Source organism: Danio rerio, chromosome 9 (assembly GCF_052040795.2).
Source record: "Danio rerio strain M-AB ecotype USA chromosome 9, GRCz13ab, whole genome shotgun sequence".
Taxonomy (NCBI): domain Eukaryota; kingdom Metazoa; phylum Chordata; class Actinopteri; order Cypriniformes; family Danionidae; genus Danio; species Danio rerio.
The window spans coordinates 32124768-32151109 of record NC_141029.1 but is presented as its reverse complement, the minus strand read 5'-3'; the positions used below and the strand labels follow the sequence as shown (position 1 = coordinate 32151109).

At 35.5% G+C, this 26342-nt stretch overlaps 3 protein-coding genes across 3 annotated transcripts; 2 read left to right on the top strand and 1 right to left on the bottom strand.

The window, feature by feature from the left end:
- Positions 1-682: 682 nt before the first annotated feature.
- Positions 683-14645, bottom strand: rpgra (retinitis pigmentosa GTPase regulator a). The gene is made up of 13 exons (XM_087267899.1): positions 14468-14645; positions 13876-14001; positions 13695-13787; positions 12908-12970; positions 12039-12197; positions 11793-11942; positions 11059-11214; positions 9228-9383; positions 6810-6934; positions 6436-6690; positions 4477-4660; positions 4308-4378; positions 683-4216 (listed from the first exon to the last, which is right to left on the bottom strand). The coding sequence occupies exons 1-13, from the start codon at positions 14490-14492 to the stop codon at positions 683-685; spliced, it is 5097 nt and encodes a 1698-aa protein (XP_087124025.1). The 5' UTR covers positions 14493-14645.
- Positions 14646-14760: 115 nt separating this feature from the next.
- otc (ornithine transcarbamylase) lies at positions 14761-25950 on the top strand. Its single transcript, XM_087267992.1, has 10 exons — positions 14761-14894; positions 15870-16008; positions 16088-16169; positions 16286-16373; positions 17846-17999; positions 18073-18195; positions 19134-19187; positions 20413-20562; positions 20738-20875; positions 20956-25950. Exons 1-10 carry the CDS (start codon positions 14824-14826, stop codon positions 21013-21015), a joined length of 1059 nt encoding a protein of 352 aa, XP_087124118.1. The 5' UTR covers positions 14761-14823; the 3' UTR covers positions 21016-25950.
- On the top strand, positions 24723-25948 carry mid1ip1a (MID1 interacting protein 1a). Its single transcript, NM_131335.1, is given in 1 exon segment — positions 24723-25948. A coding segment is annotated over 1 exon segment (459 nt). The 5' UTR covers positions 24723-24784; the 3' UTR covers positions 25244-25948.
- Positions 25951-26342: the final 392 nt, after the last annotated feature.

Genomic DNA, 26342 nt, shown 5'->3' with positions numbered 1-26342 from the left:
AAACAAATGTGGAAACAGTGAAGCACTATGAATACTTTCCGGATGCACGGTGGATAATGTCAGCGACTAAGAGGCATTATAAATTTCAAGTTTTAGGATGCACGAATGAACAACAAAGTCTCCATAGCCTGCCTTCTTCTGAGAAACTCCTTTTGACATTTTCAGTTTTGCACAGAGATAATGTTAAGTGTGTTGAATCTGCTAATGCAAAGGCATATGTAGCTCCACTCATTTCTCATTTGAATTTAAAGCATCAGTCCACAAAACAACACAATTTGCATTAAAGCCTAAAAGGGTCAGTTTCAAAGTGTTATAAAAAATGTTGTGGTGTATTTTTAACTGAAACTTCACATACAATCTAGGAACATCAGAGACTTATTTTAGATCATGTAAAAGGGGCATTGTAGGTCCCCTTTAATTTACAGTAAGCAAAATAAGATGCACTAGAACACACACCTCTTCACTCTAGAATCTGCTATAAAACAGCCAATGATATCTGGTTAGAGCCAGTGCTGCAGAATACACTGAAAAAAACCAAAGCTAACCCGTGCTCTACAACCTCCTGGCATTGCCTGATGGTTCGGTGTGTCCCGGGCTTTAAAATGTCAATGTCTGTGAACTGTAAGTATGCAGGCAGATGTTCAGGCCAGTCTTATTTCCCTGAGCGTGTCTGTGTGCAGAATCATTTAAGGTTTAGATACTGAGGAAGAACATTGTTCCAGAACTGAGGGTCCTGAGCACCATCTGTTTGCTTCCTTATTTTAACATTCTGTTTGCCTCTTGGTCTAGTTTTCTGGGTTTCTGTCTGTCCAGTCTGCCTGCGTGCAGGTAACACATTGGGTTTGGCTTTCTGTTTTGTTATTTTCTTGGTCTTTTCGTTCTCTTCTTCACTTTCGTCTTCCTCTTGACCTTCTTCCTCTTCACTTTCCTCCTCCTCCTCCTCCTCTTCTTCCTCACCCTCTTCTTCCTCTTCACTAGTTACTGTTTGTTTGTGTCTATTTTTCTCAGTTTTTATATTCTTTTTTTCCCGCTTAGTTTCTTCTTCCTCCTCTTCTTCCTCTTCATTACCCTCTTCTTCTTCTTCTTCCTCTTCAGTAATTGTTCTCTGTTTTCTGCCATCTTTCCCAGTTTTTATATTTTTATTTTTAGGTTCATTCTCCTCTTCTTCACCCTCTTCTTCTTCCTCTTCACCCTCCTCTTCCTCTTCTTCCTCCTCATCTTTATTTTCCCTCAGCTTGCTGTTTTGTTTATCTTTTTCAACATTTTCTTTCTGCTCTCCTTCTTCCTCCTTTTCTTCCTCGCCTTCTTCCTCTTCCTCTTCATTAGATTCTCTCTGTTTCTTTTCCTTCCATTCTGCTTCTTCTTCCTCCTCCTCTTCTTCCTCATTTTCTTGCTGTTCTTCCTCTTCCTCACTAGTTTCTCTTGTTTTTCCACTGTTTTGCTCTGTTTCTTCCTCCTCTTCTTCACTCTCTTCTGCCTGTTCTTCCTCTTCGCTGGTGTCCTTCTGTTCTGCTTCTTCCTCCTCTTCTTCACCTCCTTCTTCTTCCTCAGTTTCTCTATCTTTCCTTCCATGTCTCTCTTCCTGCTTCTCTGTTTCATCATCATCTTCTTCTTCCCCACTTCCACTTTTGTCCTCTGTGTTTTCTTCATTATTTTCTTCATCATCTGTTTCCGCTTCTCTAAATTTCACTTCACTACTTTTCATTTTTCCTTCTTTCTCGCCCTCTTCATCTTCTTCTTCAATTTGTTCATCTCCTTCCTGTCTTTCACTGCCTTCCTCTGACAGTTTTTCCTCTTCCACCTCCTGCTCTTCTTTCTCTCTCACACTCTCTTCTCCCTCATCTTCGCTACTGTTCTCTTCTTTCATTTCTTCATTATTTTCCTCTTCTTCTTCCTCTTTTGTCTGGTTTTCCTCTTCCTCTTCCTGATTTTCCTCATCTTCATTCCCAACTTCACTCTCTTCCTGTTCTCCTTCCAATACATCCTCTTCTTCCTCTCTTTCACTCCCATTTTCTTCACTCTCTCCTTCCTCTTCATCAGATCGATCGTTCTTGCTAACATCCTCACTCTCAGATCGTTCAGGTTCCCCCTCATTACTGCTCTCTCCTTCCTCAGCATCGGTTTTCTCCTCATCCTCAATCTGTCTCTCACTGTCTTCATCCTCGCTTTCTCTCTCTTCTTCCTCATCTTCAGCATCTTTATCTTCAGTTTCTCCTTCCTCTTGTCCTTCACTTTCCTCCACCTCTTCACTTTCAGCCATGTCTCCACTTCCTCCTTTACTCTTCTCTCCCTCAATTTCACTGCTCTTTCCACCATCATCGCCATTCTCTTCCTGTCCAACTGCATCACTTTCCTCTTCTTCGCCTTCCTCTTCCTCACTGTCCTCTCCTCCTTTTGGAGCATTCTCACTCTCTCCTTCTGGTTCGTCTTCAAAAGCATTGTCTTTCTTCCCACAACCTTCACTGTTATCCTCCTCCTCAGCGACACTCTCTTTTTCTTCTCTTTCTGTCTCATGTCCTTTCACATCTTCATCATCATCATCATCCATTTTTTCATTACCACCTGTATACACTTTATCTGAAACAAGCTCATTCTGTAAGTCCTCTACGATCTCCTGTTTGTTTCTGTCATCTGTTTCCTCAGTTGCTGATATATCTTGAACTGTGGTGTCTTGCTCCACTTCCTGCTCTATCAGGATCTTATTTCCTGCTGTTTCCTGAGACGCCGATGCACATGATGACATCTCATTACTTTGTTCTAGTGACGTTTCAGAGAGAACTTCAGCTGCTTTTATCAGTAGTGGTGCAGCTATAGCCATAGCTGGTAGCACTGAAACTACACTACCCATAAGGCTCTGCTCAGACTGTTGATGAGGGGTCTCTGTTACCAAAACCGGCTCTTTATCTTCAACTGTTTTCAATTTCCTCTTGTTAAGCGGTGACTGCCTGAGCTGAGGTGATGAACTTGTTGAGCTGAACAGTTTACCAGATTCAGCTGCTTTTGGGGCGGACGATTTATTGGTTGCTGATTGGTTATTGGACCATAAATTGGAAACTGAGTGGCTTCTCTCTGGAGCTAAGCTTTTAATAGAAGGAAATTTATGTTTCTGTTCCGCAAGTGCTTTGTTGGTGGATGACTGGCTATTTTTCTGGTCAGACTGCAGGGTAGAAGCGGATTGGCTTTTTTCTGCATCTGATTTTTTGCTCTTTATTGTGGGAAATGATCTATTCTCTGAGCTCTGAGGTGAATTACTGTTCGTTTCCCCTTTTTCTGTTGCTTCTTGTGTTTGCATTGCAGATCTAAGCTGCAAACTTGAGTTTTCAGGCTCCACTTTGGACTTTTGTGTTGAAACTGATAGAGGGCTGGGTGTTTGGGGTGATAGTTCTGCGATTGGGCCTCTTTCAACAGCGGTTCTCTTGTTTTTTGCTTTCTTTGCTGTATGATCACTAGGGGTGTTAACATCCATCTTTTCATTTCCTTTTTTTAGGGTGCTTTGCATTTCGGCTGTAATTTTGACTGGTGTTAAGTTCCGCTGTTCCTGTGTGTTGATCAGTGTTTCAATTGAAGGCTCAATGTCGCTTTGAGGCGTTGGTTTAACTTTACTAACTTCCATCTCACCGGTGGGCATTTCTTGAACCTTGATCGGTGAATTGACCCTTTTTGAGGCTTTTTCTGGAATACCAGCCTCTTTGCTTATAGGAGATTGGACCTCTTGAGTGCTTGTTGGTGTTGTTCTTACTTTTTCAACTTCCTGAACTGAAGAACTTGTCAGTGGAATTTTAATTGAACTTGACTTGGTCTCTTGCTCTGTATCAGAAAGAGTAATAACCTCTTCACCTCTGGAATCTTTACTATATCTGTCTGCTTTTGCAACAGTTTCCTTTAAATCAATATTTGTACTCCAAGTTTTACTAAGTTCTTTTGCTGATATTCCATCTGGAGATGATTTGACTTCTATTTTTTTACCTTTATATCTATTATTTGTACTCTGGATAGTTGTTTTGACTATTTTGGGTTGCACTTTGCTTTGCAGTGCTGTAACAGAAGATTGTTCCTCCACCTCTGCATTGTTCTCTGCATCTCCAGGCCTGGGCTTCTTATGCATTAGATTGCTTGATGATTGAGATTCTGTTATTGATGGATGTGAAACAGAAGCAACCTGTAATTCAGTAGGCAGAGCCTGCTGAAATACGTTCTCTTCCCTTCCAGCAGAATTCTGTTCAAATAAAACAGTACATGTCTCAATTATTAATACAGTTCCCCTATAAATAATTTTGTCATCTTGAGCGCGATGAGCTATTGCTCACCTTGTCTGACAGGCTGTTTTCAGACGTTTCAACACACTGGCAGTCGTCTGGGCTCTTGGTGATGGGTGTGACTGTATTCATAAGAATGGCAGCTGCTCAATTTTGACTATCAATATTTCTTGCTAACAGATAAAGTGGGATCTTGAGAATATATAAAATATATATTTACATGAAGGTTCCTTGGAAAGAACTGTGATGGAGGTATCCACAGGGGCATCAGTATTAATGTGTTTTGGAGTGCCTTTTGCAGATCTGGGCTGTAGGATGGTGCCTGTTAGGGCAAGTGCAGTATAGCTAGTTGTGAGAGGAGGAAGATTGCTAAATTCTGGACCAAACTGTGCAGATGAGCTCTCCTGAAACATAAACACAATTTATTTAGCATCTTAGTACTTTATTTTTCCAAAAATAAAATGTGTATGTCATACAACATTTGCTAATATTTTGTAATTCACTTTTTGGGGGTTTACCTACAAGCTCTCTCATAAAATTACAGTATATACAAAATTCTGCTGCACAGGTTCTGATACACACATCATCATGCCACCTGTTACAACAACTACACTGACTTCCTATTACATCACAGATTTGATTTTAAGACCTTGATTTTAACCTTTAAAGCAGTGCATAGGCTAGCACCAGGCTACATCTGTGACCTGTTGACTCTCATCACCCCAGCCCGCAGTCTTCATTCTGCATCGGGATTTACCCTGTATCAGCCACGCTGTAAACTCAAGACCATGGGTGGGAGGACTTTCTCATACAGTGCACCTAAGCTTCAGAATGCACTACCCATCAGCATTAGGAATGCTGCCTCTCTGGACTGTTTTAAGAAACTTCTTAAGACTTATATTTTTATATATATTTTTAATGTAATTTTATATATATATATATATATATATATATATATATATATATATATATATATATATATATTTTTTTTTTTTTTTTTTTTTTTTTTTTTTGCATTGGTTTTATGCTGGATTGCTGGATGAACAATTTGTTAACTTTTTATTCTGTCTTATGGTTCTTTTATTGTTGTGTTGTTTTGCTTGCCTTGCATTGTTAGTATTTTGCCTTTTAGCACTTTGAGTTTAAGAAAAGCACATTACAAATAAAATTAATAATAATAATAATAAATCACTGTTTACATACCATGTGTTCAAGAAAATAAAATCAGCAGTCACTGGCAATAATATCCGCTAAAGTCATGCAAATTTTTGATGCACATGAAGGATTTCTTTGGTAAATGTGTTTCCATCTCAAGATGTAAAATCTAATCAATGTAATCTAATCTTAACTTTTTAACACTTTTTAGTTTACTTACTTAATATACAATACTTTGTTGATTTCTAACAGGTCAAATCTAGTAATCTGTATTATTTGCATACTCAGAAAACCATAGTAACGATAAACAGATTTTTATGAGTACCATTTTGTCAAGCTAATTTCCAGCATGCTTTGCTTGAGAATCTAGAAGTAAATGTTACAATAAAGTGTTCTGGCACAACATTAATACAAGGACAGATCTGTTATTGTTTAATGTTCTATTATGTTCCATGGTACATATGTCTGCATTTTTGGGTAGGATTTTGTTTGTGTTTAGGTTGAAGATGGGCCTACTTAAAATGCTGCTTTATTTAATAAATAATACTTTATGTAAAAATGTATGTTTATTAGATGCTGTAGCTCAACTTAAATGTTTTTAAGGCAATTGACGTGCATGCTATTAATTAACTAATGACATTTTGCAGTGTGGTTTAAGTGCATCTTGTTTCATCCATAAAAAAATACATGCTTAAAACAATAATAACTATTAGAAGTATTTGTCATGGTAACTAATGGAACCTCACAAAGTGTTTTGAAAAATCTGATTCAAGGTGAAGCATTAAATAATAGAATCAATTCATACAAAAGCACAAGAAGTCACATTTAATGTGACCTTCATGTACAAAAGAAAAGAAAAAAGGTTCATTTTTAATAAAAAACACCTCCTGCAAAGTACATAAACTGGTTTAACGCTAAGGGAACACCCTATACATCTCTCTTAGAGTACAGATGGTCAAAGAACCAACACACAGAATATGGAGCACAGAACAAACTGGTTTAACCGAAGTGTTCAATTTCTTACCTTCTGTCTGCGTCTGGCACGTGTTGATAGGCTCCAGCGATGAGAGGTTGGAAGAGGTGAGGAGAGAGAGGTGGATTGTGAAACAAGAGCAGATTCAGGGTCTGGAATATGCTCTAATGGTTGCCCTTGTATCATGGTGGTATAACACCTGTCCAGGTAAGAGTAGGTAACGTCTTCATCCTCCAAACAAACTTCTTCATTTTCCTGTTGTCGTGGCCGTGCGAACACTAGCATATGACTGGAACCACATGCCACCTACATGCACACAAACAGCCACAAAAAAAGATATGTCAGTTGAAAGATATTTCCTTAGTTTGGCATTTAAAGGAATAAAATGAACATGATAATATGATTATCATAACTTTATATCTTACAGTCATGACTGAGTATTCAAAGAACCTCTGGCACACGGTTGGAGTGAACTGATTGGTGAAGTTTTCATCTCCATGGCCTAACTTCCCGTGACGGCCATCTCCAAACGTGTAGAGAAGACCACTATCTGAAAACACAGAGGAACGTGTATGTATACTATATGAGAAGTGTAACAATACATATGTACCATAAAAGTAGTAAACGTATAAATTGTAGATTTCACTAATTGTAAATGTCTTGATTAAAAGGTCTTTCATTAACTAATGCAATATATCAACATGAACTTGCTTTTAACCAGTTAATAGATTTTTACCATAGCTTTGTTGCAATATTTTACCATTGTGAACACATTAACGATAACGTAAAATATATGGCACTAACAGTTAGTTAGAATTATTATCCCTCCTGAATTATTAGCCCCCCTGTTTATTTCTTTCCCCAATTTCTGTTTCACGCAGAGAATATTTTTTCAACACATTCCTAAACATCTTTTTTAAATTCATCTCTAAAACTGATTTCTTTTATCTTTGTCATGATGACAGTAAATAATATTTGACTAGATATTTTTCAAGACACTTCTATACAGCTTAAAGTGACATTTAAAGGCTTAACTATGTCAATTAGGTGAACTAGGCAGGTTAGAGTAATTAGTCAATTTATTGTATAACGACTATCAAAAAAATATAAAGCTTGAAGGGGCTAATAATTTACCTTCAAATGATTTTTAAAAAATTAAAAACTGCTTTTATTCTAGCCGAAATAAAACAAATAAGACTTTCTCTAGAAGAAAAAATATTATCAGACGTACTGTGAAAATTTCCTTGCTCTGTTAAACATCAGTTGGGAAATATTTAAAATAGAAAAATAAATCAAAGGGGAGGCTAATAATTGTGATTTCAACTGTATATAGTTGAACTACCCAAACCTCAATCACAAATACAACTTTCAGGCAACATACGAATCTATTAAGTTAGCATGAAGTAAGCTAAAAGTGTCCTCCAAATGTAAATGTAATACAGGAATGTTCATTTATATGGCTCATTCCAGAATTGTGGGTACATTTCAAGCATTATAAATTCATTTTATTTAAATCGAGATGACAGAATCCAGAATCAATTATTATTGTAAAATATTGTAACATGCTTAAATGTAATAGGGAGCAATTGATGCCTCTATTAATTGTTGTTTAACTTATTGTCAAACCACTAACAGAGTTGACATTTCCCATCGTTTTGTGCTTAAGACGCTTACCTCAAAAAGGGGGAATGAGAAATTCAATGAAATGTTAAAGCAGGCGTGGCCAACCCTGTTCCTGGAGATCAACCTTCCAGCAGATTTCAGTTGCAACCCAAATCAAACACACCTGGCTGTAATTATCAAGTGCTGTTCAGGTCCTAATTAATTGGTTCAGGTGTGTTTGATCAGAGTTGGAGCTGAACTTTGCAGGTAGGTCGATCTCCAGGAACAGGGTTGAGCACCACTGTGTTACAGCAAGAGAGTTGACATAAAATTAATCTCCTATTGGTGTATCCTAATTATTTTTTTAAATATCAGATTGTTCTGTCTTTTCATAAGTAATGAAACAGTTGATCAGACCATCAGCAGGCACAAAATGTATTATATATAACTGAAAATAAAAATTATACAAAATAATAATACAGAAACTAAATATTTAAACACACAAAACATATGAAAATTATAATAACTAAAGCTGAATGTATGGTTCAAGAGACAGAGACAGAAAAAAAATCTGTATAATGGGATAATGAAGTTATTATCATCAAGACAAAATGTCCCTAAATACATAGACAAATGTTATTACATTATTCAAAATAATTGAGGTTAATCTATGAGACAAAATGTACCCACAATTCTAGAATCACCCACATGTTTCTGAGTAAATGACGCAGAAATCTTTCGTTCATTTATTTATAGGTAAATCTAATCTATTCTGACCTTTACATTAATCGTCAGCAAAGCTCCACATCTCCAAAATATCACTTGCAAGTGAAACACTCCACTTGAATGAGTTAAATGAACAAGAATTAAATAAAACTGATATCTACAGTTTAAAATTCATTCATTCATTTTCCTTTGGCTTAGTCCCTTTATTTATAGCCATAGCGGAATCATCGCCAACTTATCCAGCATATGTTTTACACAGCGTATGCCCGCAACCCAGTACTAGGAAACTTCCATACACACTCATGTCCTGCAGATTTTAGCTCCAACTTGCCTCAACACAAATGCAAGGATGCTTCTAGAAGGCCTTGTAATAGCTTGATTAGCTAGCAGGTGTGTCTGATTGGGATTGGAACTAAACTTTGCAGGACACCGGCCCTTCAGGACCTAGTTTGGACATGCTTGCTTTACAATATCCTTTAATCCCTTAAAATATTAAGTGCATTAAAATACTTTACCTGTTATAAGTGCACTATGCTGTTCTCCACATGTGACATGGGTGACTCTGCCTTTCCTGAAATGGCCGACAGCCACCGGTGAATCTGCTACAAACACAAGCGTCCCTAACCCCAACTGCCCAAACTCACCACCGCCAAAACAATATAACTCATCCTCTGCAAGAAAGAGAGATACAATTCAAAAACATCAGGAGCATTCAGCATTAATGGCATAATGAGAGGAAAAAAAGAAACAAAAGAGATAATTGTGTGTGAAACTGAACAGTGTGATTTCAGTGGCTTAAAAATCCCAATCACACATATTGAAATACTTTGGTTACTTATTCTGCATAGCAATTTGCACAGTTCTGACTCATTTTCATCCTGGTAAAGCAGTTCATTGTAAAGCTAATTAACACTTTATAAATGGCTCAAACCTACTCATTCCTCCATAAATAAACTGTTTTCTATGACTTTTGATTTATTACTCATTAATTAATCCTTTACATGCCTGTTGACAAATGGTTGACTATATTTTGAGTCACTTTAATTTATTGAGAGAAGTACTTAATTTAACTCAACCCGATTGAGCCATGTCTACCATCTGGTTGAAGTATGTTATGCCAAAACAATCCACTAGTTGTCAAAAACTCAATTAACAGCACTGGTCACAACATTTCTTCTACCATACTAAAGATGCATGATGGTATTTTCATGATGGGATTAATAAAGCACAATGAAAAACATGCTTCTCATTCAGTTTTGATTACTAATTAGAATTATTTACTACTTTATTACACTTTAAAACTTGTAGTTAACTCAAGATTGACTGAAAGTTAATTTTACTCATTTCAAAAGAGTTTTGAACTCAGTGTTAAGGGTAATGAGTTAATTAAATACCTCATTACTTCAACTAAAATGGAGTAAGTTAGTACAGTAGTACTCATATATAGATTAGTTTTTTAACTCAAATGGTTTGTTGCAATCGGTTTCCTCAAACGGTTTAAGTTCTCTTCATTTATTGGGTTTTACTGTGCTAAAATTGCTTCGTTTACTCAAATGGAGTAAGTTCACAGTACTCATTAGGATTAGTTTTTAAACTTCAATGGTTTGTTACAATCGGTTTCCTCAAATGCTTTGAGTTACCTTAACTTTTTGGTGTTTTTTACAGTGTATTTAAAAGGATTTTTTTAATGTATCACTGTGCACTATCAAGCAACATAACAAAAAAGATATATAGATGGTATTTACATTAAATGACTAACATCTATGTATACAGCTACATCTGATTGTTCTTAGTACACAATTATATATATATATATATATAATGTTTCGAAGAGATTTCAATAAATTAGGATTATTAATTAATTACATTATTATTTTAAATGATTTGTTTAATTTATCACTGTGCAATATCAAGCAACATAACGTAACAACATATATAGATGGTATTTACATGTAAATTAAAAGACTAATACCTATTTATTTAGCGACATGTAACTGTTCTGATAGTATACAGTTTTAAATATTTTGAAGAGATATCAGTAAGATCCAATGGCAGAAATGTGACAAATTGCTGTCTTATTCATTTTCGTATTTTATTTTAGTCCTTGAAAGTATGTAAGCATGTGAATAAGCCTGTAGGAGTTTTGACGGTGCTTGACTCTGAAGGAATTTGTGTAATTTGAAAGATGTAGTCATCCACATTGGGCCAAACCAGTTGAAAATGATCTAGTTTGGAACGCACAGACTGCTGTTTTAAAAAAGTAACAAAGGTATTGAAAAAACTGCTGTATTTTGAGTCTCAGATTAAGTTTTTCAGGACACTGTGTGTGTACATCTCCTCCATCACCTGTGAGGGCGAGTGTGTGTTTTCCTCCACATGCCACCTGCAGAACACTGTGCAAAGACTCAACCCGCTGAGGATAACTGTGATTCGCCAGCTGATGAGCAGAGAGACCCAACCGTCCATCTGCACTTTCCCCGAAACTATAAACATCCCCACTATCTGAAACACACCAAAATAACAACAATGGGGTATATGACTTTTAATTTTCAGTCAGCCAGCCCAAGCGCTTATGGTGAACTGTCTTTCCATTAGAAAACCACCATGTTTAAGATCTAATTTCTTTAAAAATCAGTGATCTTCACTTCCTGATAGACATAGGATTTAAAGTGGGTCTCAGACCGGCAAAAAGCACTGAATTAAATTTAGTTTTACCCCACCATGTCGTTTAAATATGAATATTTATTTTACCCCAGTATGTTTAATGGCGTTTCTGCACTAACCTGTTGCTAATGGCAGTACTAGTGTTTACACAGTCATCTTGTTATACACTTGAACAAATAAATGAATGCTTAAGTCTATTTTCTTGATTATATTTTAAACACATTACAACATCAATGCTGTAAAATGAACATTAAGAAATTGAAAATAGTCACTTTAAGCTTCTATCGGAAGTTTACCGTAGGCTAAAAAACACTAGCTGTGCATATAGCCCATTTAGCTGGGTGGTAAAGTGTAATATATAACAGCACAGTTTTCATGTTAATATTCGAGTATTGTGTTGATTGACAGGTGCTCACCTGTGACCAGAGCAGAGTGTCTGTATCCACATGAGACCCAGTGAATGGACTGCCCCATATTCAGCTCTTTAGGCAATAAGGCATGGCTGTCATTTCCAAATCCAAGCTGACCCGCAGAGTTATCACCCCACAGAAACAGCCTGCCATCTTCTGTAATAGGCACAGATCAATTATTTTTGTTTTTAATAGCTTTAGATTAGTTTATAACTGCTGTGCATCCAAAATGGAAAAGAAATAAGAACTTACCTGTAAGTGCAGCAGAAGTGTGGTCACCTGCAGAGAGCAATTTGATTGGAGCATAGTCACAAAAGGGGCGGAGCCGCTGGAAAGAGATGCTGTCGTTACAGTGGCCCAATCCCAGCTGTCCATCACTGTTTCCTCCAGCTGCAAGTATTTCTCCTTGTGCTGTAGAAATGCCACATGTTCATTTACTTACAATTCTCTGTCAATTTGCTGGAACGGGAGTTTTTAAGTACACGGAGTACAGGGAAATATAAGGACATAATGTTATAACATAATAATAATAATAATAATCATCATCATTACAAGTTAAATATTAAAATAAATAAACATTTAAGTAATATAAATAAACAATTTAGGAAAAAAGAAACTAAAATTTAGCTAATAATTATAATTTTTTATAATTTATAATTTATACAAAAAATGTTTGAATAAGAATAAGATCAATAAATTTTTTATAATATTATCAATATTAAATAGATAGAATCAAGCTACAACAAACAAAGATAAATTAAATTAAACAATTATTAAATTCGACTCATACAAATGTGTAAACAAATTAATTATTTACAATTATTTATAATGAATAGTAATACTAAAGTGGTTGACTGGTACACTGTAAAAAATGCTGGGTTCCACACAATTTCTTCATGTTGACCCAAAGCAAATCAATTAAGTTAACTTAATCATTTTTTACAAATTTAAGTGAATTGATCATAAAACAATGAAGTTGTCCCGCAAAAAAAAAACATTCAGAGTTGGGATGTTTCAACTCATTTTAGATTGGTAGTTTGAACAAGCAGCAAAAGTCATTTTTTAAATGTAGGGTATATTTACAACAGTATGTTTGCCTCTAAATAAAAAGCTTTACTTACAGGTGCTTACGAGTGTGTGATCTGTCCCACAGGCAACAGACTGCGCTCTCTCACCTTTAAGAACTGTGTGATACCAAAAATAAGGCATGTAAGAAATCTATGGAGTCAACCTAGGGCCATATATACTTGCAAAATAAAAGTTTTGCAAACAGAAAATAAAGTATTGAGCAAAAATAATTAAATAAATACAAATCTCCAGAAATCGCAAAAGCAAACAATATTTTTTGAGAAATAAAATTTACTTTGCTAACAAAAATAAAGAACTTCAGAGGGAAAAGTCTTGAGAAATAATAATGAAATTTGCAACAAAAAAAACTGCAAATAAAAACTAAAACATTTGCAATTAAAAAAAAAACTATATAGATTTGCAAAACAATTTTTATAGCATCGCCTTAAAAAAACCCATCAAGTTAATTGCAATGCTCATTTTGATTTGCTTTTTAGTCAATCGTGAGTTTGCTATGATGTTTTCTCTTTGCACTTCGAGTTTCTGTGCGTTTCACTTTGTGGTCTTGATTTGACAAGAGGGCGGAGTCTACTGGGCTAAACTCTTATTTCTCAAGACCCTTTGCAGTTCTTTATTTTTATTAGCAATTTTTTTTTATTATTTAAAAAATACATTTTGCTTTGCGATCTTTGGAGATTTGCATTTAATTATTAATTTTTGCTCAATACTTTATTTTTTGTTTGCAAAACTTTCTTTTATTTTGAAAGTATAAATGGCCTTAGATTGACTCTGAGTCAAATCTGAGCATGATTATAACAAAAACCTTCATGCACATCTCACCTTTAACACAGACCGGTTTAGTCACTGGTCCTTTGATTTGCAGACCAAGCTGACCTCTGTTATTATCTCCAAACACAAACAAACGACCCTGCTCTGAAAATATAATTACAGAGACTTTTATTACCAAATATAACTACAGTATAGTTACAAAATTGCAATGAGAATATGGAGAGGCAACAACCTGTTACAAAGGCTGAGTGTGACTGTCCGCATGAGATGTGCACAGGTATATCACTCTTCAGCCATAACCTGCTGGGCACATTGTTTGCTATTTTACTCTTTCCAAAGGTAAATACAGCACCTGTGTCTGCAACAAGAAGCAAATAGGTTTAGTGCAAAATATGCTCTCAGTCAGAGTTTTTCACATACGGAGCAAAGAGCAAACATTCATGTGCTCAGGAAGACAGCCCATTTAAATCCTTAGAAAGCTTCCAGCTTCCCAGAATAGCCTGTGTGTGTAATGCTTGAGGAGCTCAAAGACATGATTATAGTGTCACACACACAACGTCTTATAAGCACATGCTAAAATACACACCTGCATAGACATACATCATACAGACTGACAGACAATGATACAGATAGATAGATAGATAGATAGATAGATAGATAGATAGATAGATAGATAGATAGATAGATAGATAGATAGATAGATAGATAGATAGATAGATAGATAGATAGATAGATAGATAGATAGATAGATAGATAGATAGATAGATAGATAGATAGATAGATAGATAGATAGATAGATAGATAGATGAAAGGAAATATCGTGCCTGGTATTTCTGTTTCTCCAGTCATCGCCTTCTACACCTCTGTTGTGCAGACGACATTCCTGAAAAGTTTTTGTTTTAATTTACTATTCTGTTTAATAAGCAAATACACGTGTGTTGAAAGGAGAGAGAGAGTTTAGAAAAGTGCATCCGAAGGCACCGGCATGTGGGTGTGGGAGGGGTTATTGAGTACGTGCACGACAGCCGTCACTCATCACGTAGGGTTTCTTACCCCACCCCTTCTCCGTGTTGGCCCAGCCTCCCGTCTAGTACTGTATGACAGGGAGCGCGTGGACATCCTCTGACTTGGCAGTGTTGCAGTGTACAACTTTAAATGTGTTTATGCATATGTTGTAAAAATGTTTGCTCTCAAAAGTAGAATATATTACAGCCTGGGGTTTGCAAAGTGTTGCCAAAGCAGGAATTTTAGGTAAGTCGAAAAGTTTGCTCTAAATATAAAACGTGGTTTTCTGATATCCAAATTTTTGATGACAACTTTAATAATTAAAAATCTAAATGGAGAGATTTAGCGTACTGTTACTCAATTGTTATTTTGCTGAATTCTGTTTAATATGAAATTTATGTTATCCTTCTGTTTTATTTTAAAAAAATTCATTTGATGTTTAATCTCATTTAAATGCATTTGTGACAAATAATTTTTAATTGTTGCAAAAAAAATTACTGGTTTTATTACACACTCTTTCAGTTTATAAAGTCATCAAATTTGCTTGCATAATACTTTCAAAGCATCATAAAAATAATGTTTTGCAACTATTATTCATCTATTTAAGTTTTGTTCCATGTTCTTGTTATGCTCAAGTTTTCCACTTTTCTATATTTCAGGTGTTTTAATATAAACATGTATAGACTATCCTTTAGATTCTGTTTTTAAATTTACACATTTTTTCAGTGTATTAAGTCATCAAATTTGCTTGCATAATACCTTTAAAACATTATGAAAAAATGTTTTGCAACTGTTTTTATAAAGCATATTTAAGTTTTATTTTCTCATTATGTTCAAGTGGTTTTCTACCTGGCGACACGGGGGCTCAATTGTTATCACTGTCGGTCGCTGGTTTGAGTCCCTTCTGAATCAGTTGGCATTTCTGAATGGATTTTGCATGTTCTACCTGTGCTTGTGTGGGTTTCCTCCGGGTGCTCCGGTTTCCCCCACAGTCCAAAGGCATGTGTTATAGGTGAATTGAAAAACCAAAACTGGCCGTAGTGTATGTGTGTGCATGTGAGAGTGTATGGTTGTTTCCCAGTTCTGGGTTGCAGCTAGAAGGGCATCTGCTGTGTAAAACATATGCTAGATAAGTTAGAGGTTTATTCCTGATGAATAAAGGGACTAAGCCAAAGGAAAATGAATGAATAAGTTTTCACCTTTGCTTTTTCATGTCCACAGTGTGGGAAAAGCAACTTTGGACAGTGTCAACCTGAAGGGTCGCAGCTTTCTAACACTTAAAGACTATAATGCTGAAGAAATTAAACATATCCTGTGGGTTTCCGCTGACCTAAAACATCGAATAAAGCACAGAGGAGAGGTACGTTATTAACTAACAGAACTAATCTTTCCTTTTTGATAACTGATGTAATCAACAATGTTAATTTTTCCATCTTCAGCATCTCCCATTACTTCAAGGCAAATCTATTGCCATGATATTTGAGAAGAGGAGCACTAGGACCCGCATGTCCACTGAAACAGGTGCCATCCTAAGAGAAAACACTTCAGTTTATCAGCTCGCTCTCTGAGCAGAATGAATAGGGATGATTACAGAACAAAGGATTTGATGCATAGACAGTTTCTCTCTCTTCCACTAGGATTCTCTCTGTTGGGTGGTCATCCATGTTTCCTCACGCCTCAGGATATTCATCTAGGGGTCAATGAATGCACCACAGACACGGCCAGGTCTGAGTTCACACACACAATACAAACACTACATTAAATGTAAACAAAAATCTGTTAATTAGTTGATACACAATCTACATTTGTTTTAAAAATTATAAATACATTTTTTATTAATTATAAGTTTTTTAATTAAATTGCGTTACAATTTTAAGTAAAATCAAATTAACTTTGCAAGTAATTTTAACATACCTGTATGCTAAATTGTCTGTAGTGTATGAGTGTGTGTTTGAATGTGTGTGTGGATGTTTCTCAGAGATGGGTTGCGGCTGGAAGGGCATCCGCTGCGTAAAAACTTGCTAGATAAGTTGGCGGTTCATTCCGCTGTGGCGACCCCGGATTAATAAAGGGACTAAGCCGACAAGAGAATGAATGAATTAGGAAATTACCCATGACAATTTTAATGTAGTTTGGTATATTTACATTTGGCCCACATCCCTTAATCAGTTTAGTTTTTGGTACTTTCAGAAAAAGTTTGGGCACTCCTGGTATAGAGAAAAATATATGTTAAACATAAAACTTGTTAACATCTTTATTAATAAAAAGATTCATTCATTTGATTAATGAAAGAGGAGATAGCTCTTGGACAACACTGCAGTATTATATACATTTTAATATAAAAATGTAGATGAAAATGTCTTTAGATTCTGAAAGCTTTTAACCATTTTATATGATATTTTAGCTTTTGTGCATCTAATTTAATTGTTACATTTTTTAAATAACATTAATAGACACATGACTTTATTTAACCTCCTGCTTAGTGGCCACATAAGTGGATATCATATTTTAGCTCTTATGTGGCTATTTAAAATACTTTGAATGTTTTATATTTTGTTACAGACATACAATGTCATCCTGCAACTGTTTTGTAGCATATGAAATGTCCCAAACACTATTTTTAACTGTCCAAAATGGGAAAAAAAAATTGTTTTTACTCTCTGGTAGTCAAAACATATTCAAAAGAAATTTCTATGTTAAATATGCATTACAAAACCGTCGGGAAAAAGTGTTCTATGTAAATTCGAACCACGAGTCCACATACATGGACATAATTTTTCTCTAAAAGTACATCAAATCAAAAGATGATACTTGGGTTTTTATTCTAATTAGGTTCCAATAAGCCCAAATAGCAAAGAGGAATAAAATATGCCTGTAGAAAAACACCTTGGGCCTTAAGAGGTTAAACAGAAACGTTCCATAGCTCATGATTTACTGCTTTGTGTTTTTTCCTTTACACTTTCAAATTGTGTTATGGGACCTTTAACTCTGCTCTGACCATTTTTTTAATGTTAAAAAGCTTAAACAACTAACTATTATGGATATGTTCAGTAGTTTAAAAATTCTACATTGTCTGGATTCTAGTCATGTTAAATAGCCTACAAGGTAATGACCACAATTTTACACTATTTTACAGATTTATTTCTTAGAGTAGACTCAATACAGTGATGCTTTCACATGGGGTGTATGTGTGGCAGGGTTCTTTCAGGTTTGGCAGACATCGTGTTGGCTCGGGTGTATAATCACTCGTCTCTGGAGCACCTGGATAAAGACACTTCTATACCAGTAATCAATGGTCTCTCTGACCTTTACCACCCTATTCAGATTCTGGCTGACCTGCTAACACTACAGGTACTCAGTCGCTGACAAAAGTGCATGGATTAATGAAGTACATGCACTCATGTGAACTTTTTCAATCTTACAGGAACACTATGGCTCATTAAAAGGCCGTACATTGACTTGGATAGGAGATGGAAACAATGTTCTTCACTCTTTCATGATGTCATTGGCTAAACTAGGTGTCAATCTGAAAGTGGCCACACCCAAGGTCTGTCTCTTTACATCAGTGACTTATATGTCATTCAAAATGTATTTTTTACTGGTCCCATGAAATTAAAATAACAACAAAAAATTGTTTAGATGTTAGCATTAGTATGTTAGTTTTAAGGATATCTATAAGAAAGTGTGCTACAAAACAGTGATGGTATTTACATTTAGAAGATATAAAACTGATCTAAACATCTAAGGGCTGCAGTTTGTCACCTATCTGATCAACACATTTTTTTTGATGTCACATCATACTTCAGGTTCTGATCAGATCTTCACTAATCAAATGCTTTCTTGTGTCTGACATGTCCCGCCCCCTTTAAGACACTTCTCATTTGCTTTTTTGTTTGTTTAGCTTGAGCTCACTGGCAGAGCTGTGAGAAAAACAAAATGCTATTGGCTGTTTTTTAAAGGGGAGGGGCTACTTTACGTCCCACCCTCTCTTCATGTTTCAGCTGAGATTGTCAAACATCAAATAACAATTGCACATTTCAAAGCACTTGAACACTGGAATAGTAATGTAATAGTGTTATTTAGCAGTGACACATTAAATAAATCAAAGGGGACAGTAAATGTATTTAAATTTAAAGGAAAGTATCAAAAATACTAATAAATAAACAAATAAACAGCAAGTGTTTTTAATACTGATGATTATAATTTGATCTTGAGAATGATTTCTAAAGGGTCATTTGACATTGATAATGTAGCTTTTCCATCTCAGTATTAAAGAAATAAATATATATTTTATTTATTTCAGTTTTTATTTAATAAATAACCACTTGCAATGCATAAGAGCCCTTTTATTCAAAATGATTCATATTCATTTATAATGAAAATGATTTTTTTTCTAATTCCAAATCATATACACTATACATGCATGCAATTTAACTGCTTAATATTTAGTTTCAGATATTGTCTAAATTAGTTTCTTTTCTGTAGGGTTATGAGCCAGATGCTGCTGTCACTGAAGAGGCTCAGCGTCTGGCAAAGCAGGTACTGTAAACACAGAAGGCATCAATACAGTTCATATACTAAATTAATATTAACACTCTGTCTCTCTTAATTTAGGGAGATATATTTTTAACATTTTGAGGATTTTATGATGTTATGCAAAAATACTAAAATTCTAAATAATTCTAAGTACATTTTTGTGAGTATTTTTTTCCATTGGACTTAAACTGCATGATATTAATTTGATTATTTATTGAAAACAGTGAAGGCTTTTTTTTTAAGTGACAATAGTGCCATCTGGAGGCATTAAAAGCACACTTACTTTCTTTTCGTCCTAATTTATCTGTAATTACTCCGGAATACTTGTATATATAACTCGTGAACGCTGGGGCACCCATACACTTTCTCATTCACACTCATAGACACCAATTTAGTTTACCCAATTCACCTATATTGAATGTTTATGGACTTTGGTATAGCGTGGATGGTGTTTAATCTGTCACTGCATCGTCCTATAGAAATATGTATGGAGGCTTTTGGACAGTTTTTCTTATTGTTTAAACGCAGTTCTGTAATTGTGTGAAGTTTTGAATTTAGATATATATTTAGACATTCTAAAAGACTTCTGTTTAGATGTTTTTTTGTTAGATGAATATCAGACATTGCATTATGTTTAAATCAAAGTCAATTTTATTAGAAATGGAATACAGAAAAAACATTAGATAATAATTAAAATAATACAATTAATAATATTATAATTCATATTATTAATCCAATAAATGCAGTCTTGCCTGTTCATTTCTTCCTGTGTGAGTCCACTCAATTACTCTCTATGTTTTATTTTCAAGCCTTTATTTCTGTACTCTTTTTTTTTCAGCACATTGGGCGATTTGTATTTTGCACCAAATAGTTCTCTTTTCTTTGCTTTTTGTTTTACATTTGAAATTTATTTCCAATGTTGGAAATATCCAAAACATTTACATATTTTTGTAGCTAATGCATCAAAAATAACCAAGTTTAATTTTTGTACAAAATTTCAAAACATCTATTTTTGACCAAAGATGTCCAGAGGTTTGAGTGCATCTTTATAAATGTATGCAAATCCATCATGCATTTTTATTATGTTTAACTGTATGAAATAATTTATTGTCTTTAACAACCTAATAAAACAATGTGCTTCTTTTTTTTGTTTGTTTTGTCTGGTTTTTTTTTTTTTTTCGTTTTTTGCTCACTATATACTGAATCTATGAATAAATCCATACTGAAGTTTGGTACCAGACTGCAGTTTGTGTCAGATCCAGTGGAGGCAGCGCGGGACAGCAGTGTTCTGGTAACTGACACCTGGGTGAGCATGGGCCAAGAGGAGGAGAAGAAGAAGAGACTAAAAGATTTCAGTGGCTACCAGATCACCATTCAGGTACACAGATGTCCTAGTCTATTTTGTAAAGAGGCTGTTTGCTTAATTTATTCTATTAGTGTGAATTGCACACAAAAATAAGCCTGCAGGAATTAGCAGGAATTTACTGTGCAGCCTTATTTTGGAAATTATTTATAAAGTGCTTCTGAATATGTTTCTTTTGATTGTTTTACAGACAGGAAGCGTGGCTGCACCTGACTGGACATTTCTGCATTGTCTTCCACGTAAACCAGAGGAAGTGGACGATGAAGTTTTCTACTCACAACGTTCACTTGTTTTCGAAGAGGCCGAGAACCGCAAGTGGACCATTATGGTAAAGTGTTTATGTAATTATTTGAGCACTATTAATGCACTTATGTTCACGAAATAACAATTTCTATGTGTTTTCCTCAGGGTTTAATGGTGTGCATCCTGACAGACTATAGGCCACAAATTCCCACACTCAAATTGTAAAAAATGTGTGGGAAAATAAATCCTAAGAACAAAATAAGGTAATAAATGCATCTGTTTTTTGTCAAATAAAACGAGTAACCTGCATATGTTTGAATATTCTTTGCCAAAGGGAGTTTAATGCATATATAAACAGTTGTCTAAACCCATTACTCATTGCAAGCAGTTTGACTACCCTTTTGGTATGTTGGTGGTTGTTTTTGCCCCATTGACTTCCATTATATTAACATTTTTTGATTGCAAAGCCATGAAACCATATAATCATGCATTCTACCAGAAAGACCAGGAAGATAAATATGAATCACCCCTAAGTGGATGGAATTCAACAGCAAGGGTTAAATTCATGAATTGTCAGAATCAATGTATATAAAATGCTTTCCACAATACTTTACTAATAACAATAAATACTAATTCAGGGCTATAGGTGGTGCTGTGGCTTAATGGGAAGGATGTATTATCAGTATCGAGTGTTTTGATTTCTTTAAACTGCAGGGGGTCAGATGGGCATTACAATTGCATTTTTTACAACAAAAATATGTTGCAAAATGCATTTAGTGGAAAACAATAATAAAATTCATTACCAACCGTCAATTTCTCTCGTAGGGTTTATATGTAGTTATGTTATGTGGCATTTCTGCTTCTTCAGGTCACTCATAAACATTGTGATAACAGATCACAAACTATCTTAGGTCATCTCTTGAATGTGAAACTCTGGACAGGACAGAGGAATAACACAACATGATTTGGTGTGATAAGGTGTGTGGGCATGCATTTAAAAGCGCTGTGGAATTTTCATGTTGTGACTAATGATTCTACAAAGATAATGTATGCATGTGTTTTAGGAGGAATGTGAGGTCATTGGGCATACTTTCGTTTTTAGTTTTATTGTGACCAATGACTGACTGACCACGGGCCTGTAAACAGATCAGATTAACATGCATAACAGTCAGACAATGTTTACGAGTGGGAGGTTTCGACTTTGAGTGAAACTCGGAAGAGTAATGCTAAGTCAACGCATTGCATAAAAATGAGACAATGTTATTGAATTAAGATTTTGCAAAGAATACATTTAAATGAAGGATAGCGAATGATTCGCAGGGTGAGGCAGAGAAAACGCTAGAACAAGGGTGGAGATGAGAAGCGAAGCTGAAGAACAGGTTCGAGAATCATCCGAGACATTCTAGCCATTGCTAGGCTTTCTTTGCCTCCCTTTTTGTGACTTGGTATGAAAAAAAAATCTAAACTGAAACCTGCGATCTTATCTCATCTAAACATTGTTTGACCCTTCAGTTGTGACCTCAGGCCTGTGTGTGTGTTTGTTTTTGTATGTTTTTATTTGGGTGCATGATTGACAGTTAGGAAACAAAACGTTGTAAATTATTAAGGTTATATGAGTGCATATACGTTCATTTACATTAACAGTAGGTAATTTGGATGCTAATTGTTTCAGATGCTCATTTAGGATATGTAAATTTGCTGAACTTTACCAAAACTAAATCACTTATTGGAATTCATTTGACAAGATGATTTCAGGGAGAAGTTATATGCCAGAAAATAATCTTAATGGAAAATAGGCATTTTATCAATTGTCTCTCGTCAAAAAAAAAAAAAAACATTCAGTTCATGAAATACATGCAAAGATCCCATTTCCCAAAAGGGAAATTTGCTGTGTTTCTTTTAGAAATGGAATCCTTGTTGTGAATTAAATAGAATTTTTTGACAGGCTATACAGAAATACAAGTATCCCATACATTTTGAATTTAAAACGGTCAGGGATAAAAGCACAATAAAGCCCTGGGGTTCCATTAAGGTCCTCGCTGTAAAATCAAACAAAGTATGGCTTCAAAATACAGTTGATGCATAAAACAAACAGCACCTCAACATTTTAAAACAGGAACACAATGATTCACAAAGACATTTATTCCTTTATTCATTAATTTTCTTTTCGGCTTCGTCCCTCTATTAATCAGGGGTCGCCACAGCGGAATGAACCGCCAACTAATCCAGCATGTTTTATGCAGCGGATGCCCTTCCAGCTGTAACCCTATTCACAATACTATAACAAATCACACCATCATCCACCATGCAAACTAATTATCCTCATCAAACAACTATCTTTTGATCGCTTTTTTTAACCTCTTTAAGTCTTTTATTTTCTGATCGATTTTGGTGGTTTGTTTCACATGATTGCACTTGAATATAAAAACATATTTTTCTTCACTAGACTTCTAACTGTGTTTTCAAAGAGTATCAGCTTTGACCGAGATGTTTCCTTTAATAACAGTTTGGAGATTAAAATAAACACACATGCAACAGTTGTTGATACTGAGCATAGAAATAACATATTTTTCTCAATGGTGTAGCTCTCAATGGTGTAATTTCTTTTCCAATAATTTCTTAGAAAATCTGTACAAAGGCCATGTTCAGAAACCTTGTAAATCATAAAAAACTGTACACTAAAGTGCTAGTCTTGTTTTCATCTCTGTCTTTCTCAGGCAGAATGATCTGAGATAGAATCTCACATCTCGTTTAGTCTTTCCTGTTACGTTCATTCATTTTTGCTAATGTGGCATGATAATGACAGTAAACAATTAATAGCCCCATTCATCAGTCAACCACGTAACCTTTCGCCTCAGTGTTACTAACCAGAAAAGAATTTAAAGATTAGACTTTGTTATCAGGACACAGAAATGCAAACTAGCCAAAATTCCTCGCTTTTTAATTCAAAATAAAAGGACTGAGGAACATAAAATTACATTTTATCATCATCAGGTTACACCAATTTGTGAATCTCTTTCTTAAGAATAATGTGGGTAAACCAAACTGCCGGTAGTCTCCATTGACTTCCATTGAACAGAAGACTACGGAAGTCTATGGCAACCAAACTGTTTGGTTACCTACAGTACATTCTTTACTTGTGTTCAGCAGAAGAAAAAAAAAACCTGGCCAAAATCCAGGTGTCTCTTTTTAAACCTTGCATAATGTAGTTTGCTGGAAAATAAGAATCTGTCATCATTAATTCATTCACACCCAGAAAAATGTATGTACAGAAAGTCAATGACAACCAGCAACTGTTTGGTTAATCACATTCTTCAAAATATTCCTTTGTGTTTGACAGCAGAAACTCATAACATAACTTGATGATGGGAAATTACATAATTTAGATTATCCATACCTGTTTTATTATATTACTTAATTCAGATAATATGTTATGTAATGCTTACAAACATTAACTACAAAACCATGGTTATTGTAGTAGACCATGATAACTACAAATTAGCAATGCATTTGCTACATTAACCATAATATCAATAGTAGTCATATTTATGTTTAAACTGTTTAAATAGTAATGCAACAAAAAGGCTACAGCAACAACATATGCTTTTACTATGAAAACGTGGCTGATCGTAGGGAAAGTCTAAAGCACATTTGCATCAGCAGCTACTTTTTTGAGTCAAAATTATTTACTGACACCCAATTTATTGGATTAAGCTTGCATTTAATGTACATTATTATGCAACTTCATCAATGCACTTTCCTGCCGCTCCCTCCCTGTGTGTTTCTATGAGCCGTGCGGAGGCTTGTGTCTCGCTGCAAGAATCTGGTCGAGGCCGACCTGAACATCCCAAACCGGATCAACAGGTTTCGGTCACGCCCAGAGGGAGAATAGGTCTGGTATAAAAAGAAGTGAGGAATGTAGATTTCCAGAAAGAAACTAAGCACACTAAAGACACGCATTCAGAAAAAACTGCTCTCGAATCAAACCACCAAGATGCAGATGTCCGAGCCCCTCAGCCAGAAGAACGCTCTCTACACGGCAATGAACCGCTTCCTCGGCGCCGTCAACAACATGGACCAGACGGTCATGGTGCCGAGTCTGCTGAGAGATGTGCCGCTGGACCAGGAGAAGGAGCAGCAGAAGCTGACCAACGACCCGGGCAGCTACCTGCGGGAGGCTGAGGCCGACATGTACAGCTATTACAGTCAACTCAAGTCCATCAGAAACAACATCGAATGGGGCGTCATCCGCTCGGAGGACCAGCGGCGCAAGAAAGACACCTCTGCGTCGGAGCCTGTGCGCACAGAGGAGGAGAGCGACATGGATCTGGAGCAGCTCCTGCAGTTCCATCTGAAGGGCTTGCACGGGGTGCTGTCCCAACTCACAAGCCAAGCCAACAACCTGACCAACCGATACAAGCAGGAGATTGGCATTTCTGGCTGGGGACAGTGAAGTGCACCATGAAGGATCCACATCTACTGCGATATGATGAACTGTTGTGTTGTTCTAAGACGATCTGCTCTGCATTTGTGGAAGAGCCAAAGGGGACTAATGGAGCAGAAGTTACTGCCGAAAAAAGACAAACCGTGAAGGGAAAGTGGATTTGTCGAAGTAATGGTTTTGGTGTTGATCACTGACGTATTGCAAGGGCTGCTTCCTGTTTTGTGCCAATTTGCACTGACAGTTTCTCTTTTTAAAAACCAAAATCTCCGTTGAAGTGGCTGACTGCCATGCATTTACATTAATATTTAAGTCTATTTATGTATTATGTAAAATTGAAAGCTTTTATTTTTCCATTTTTCTTTGTGATAGAGGAAAGTAATTGTCCTATGATGTTGCCAAGTGTACCAGAGGACTGATGACTTTTTTTTTTATAATTAACTGAGATTGCTATATGTGAGAGCTATATTAATGAAGCAGAAACCCTGTGGAAAATCCATAAGGATGTCTCCTGCTAATGACCTGAAAGAATCTGTGAATCATCCTGTGAATCCATGACGTGGACAACTCTGAAAATCACTGTTTGTGTAATGATGAGCTCCATGAGATTCAGTGTGAAACTGTGCTCATAAATGCCAGTTGAATTGTTAAAGCATTGCTGTGTTTTTATGTTAATGAACTTTTTTTTTTTATAACAAAATAAACGTTTGTTACTTGAATTTGTTGCATTTGTGATTGCTTATTATTCATTATGCTCAGCAATGCTCACACACCCTATATACAAATGCACTTTACACATAGTGTACATAGTTTCCATTCCTTACACCCTAGAAAAGTTCATAATTTAAATAACATTCATTTCTGACACTACTGGTGGAATAACAATAATAATCAGTTCCAGGCTAAGAGAGATCAGAATACAAACTAGTATTCGTAATAACTAATATTTTGATTGGGTATGTATCAGTAAGTTTTTCCTGTCCATGTGTCCACACATTCTAACACATCACAATTGCTTAAAACAATGTTCACTGGCTTGTTATCTTAGGAGGACCATAAGTGCAGTAAATCACTGATTGTTTAAGCCTATACAGCAGATTTGGTGTTATGA

What these genes read in the sequence shown, in the direction of transcription:
- rpgra (XM_087267899.1), bottom strand. Translation starts at nt 14,492, where the DNA reads ATGACTGGAGAAACAGAAATACCAG. An exon ending in TCACACACTCGTAAGCACCT is followed by an intron (nt 12,198 to 12,907) that starts GTAAGTAAAGCT and finishes GCATTTCTACAG; the next exon opens with CACAAGGAGAAATACTTGCA. An exon ending in CACTTCTGCTGCACTTACAG is followed by an intron (nt 11,943 to 12,038) that starts GTAAGTTCTTAT and finishes TGCCTATTACAG; the next exon opens with AAGATGGCAGGCTGTTTCTG.
- otc (XM_087267992.1), top strand. Translation starts at nt 14,824, where the DNA reads ATGTTTGCTCTCAAAAGTAGAATATATTACAGCCTGGGGTTTGCAAAG. An exon ending in TGCCAAAGCAGGAATTTTAG is followed by an intron (nt 14,895 to 15,869) that starts GTAAGTCGAAAA and finishes TCATGTCCACAG; the next exon opens with TGTGGGAAAAGCAACTTTGG. An exon ending in CTGACCTGCTAACACTACAG is followed by an intron (nt 18,000 to 18,072) that starts GTACTCAGTCGC and finishes TCAATCTTACAG; the next exon opens with GAACACTATGGCTCATTAAA.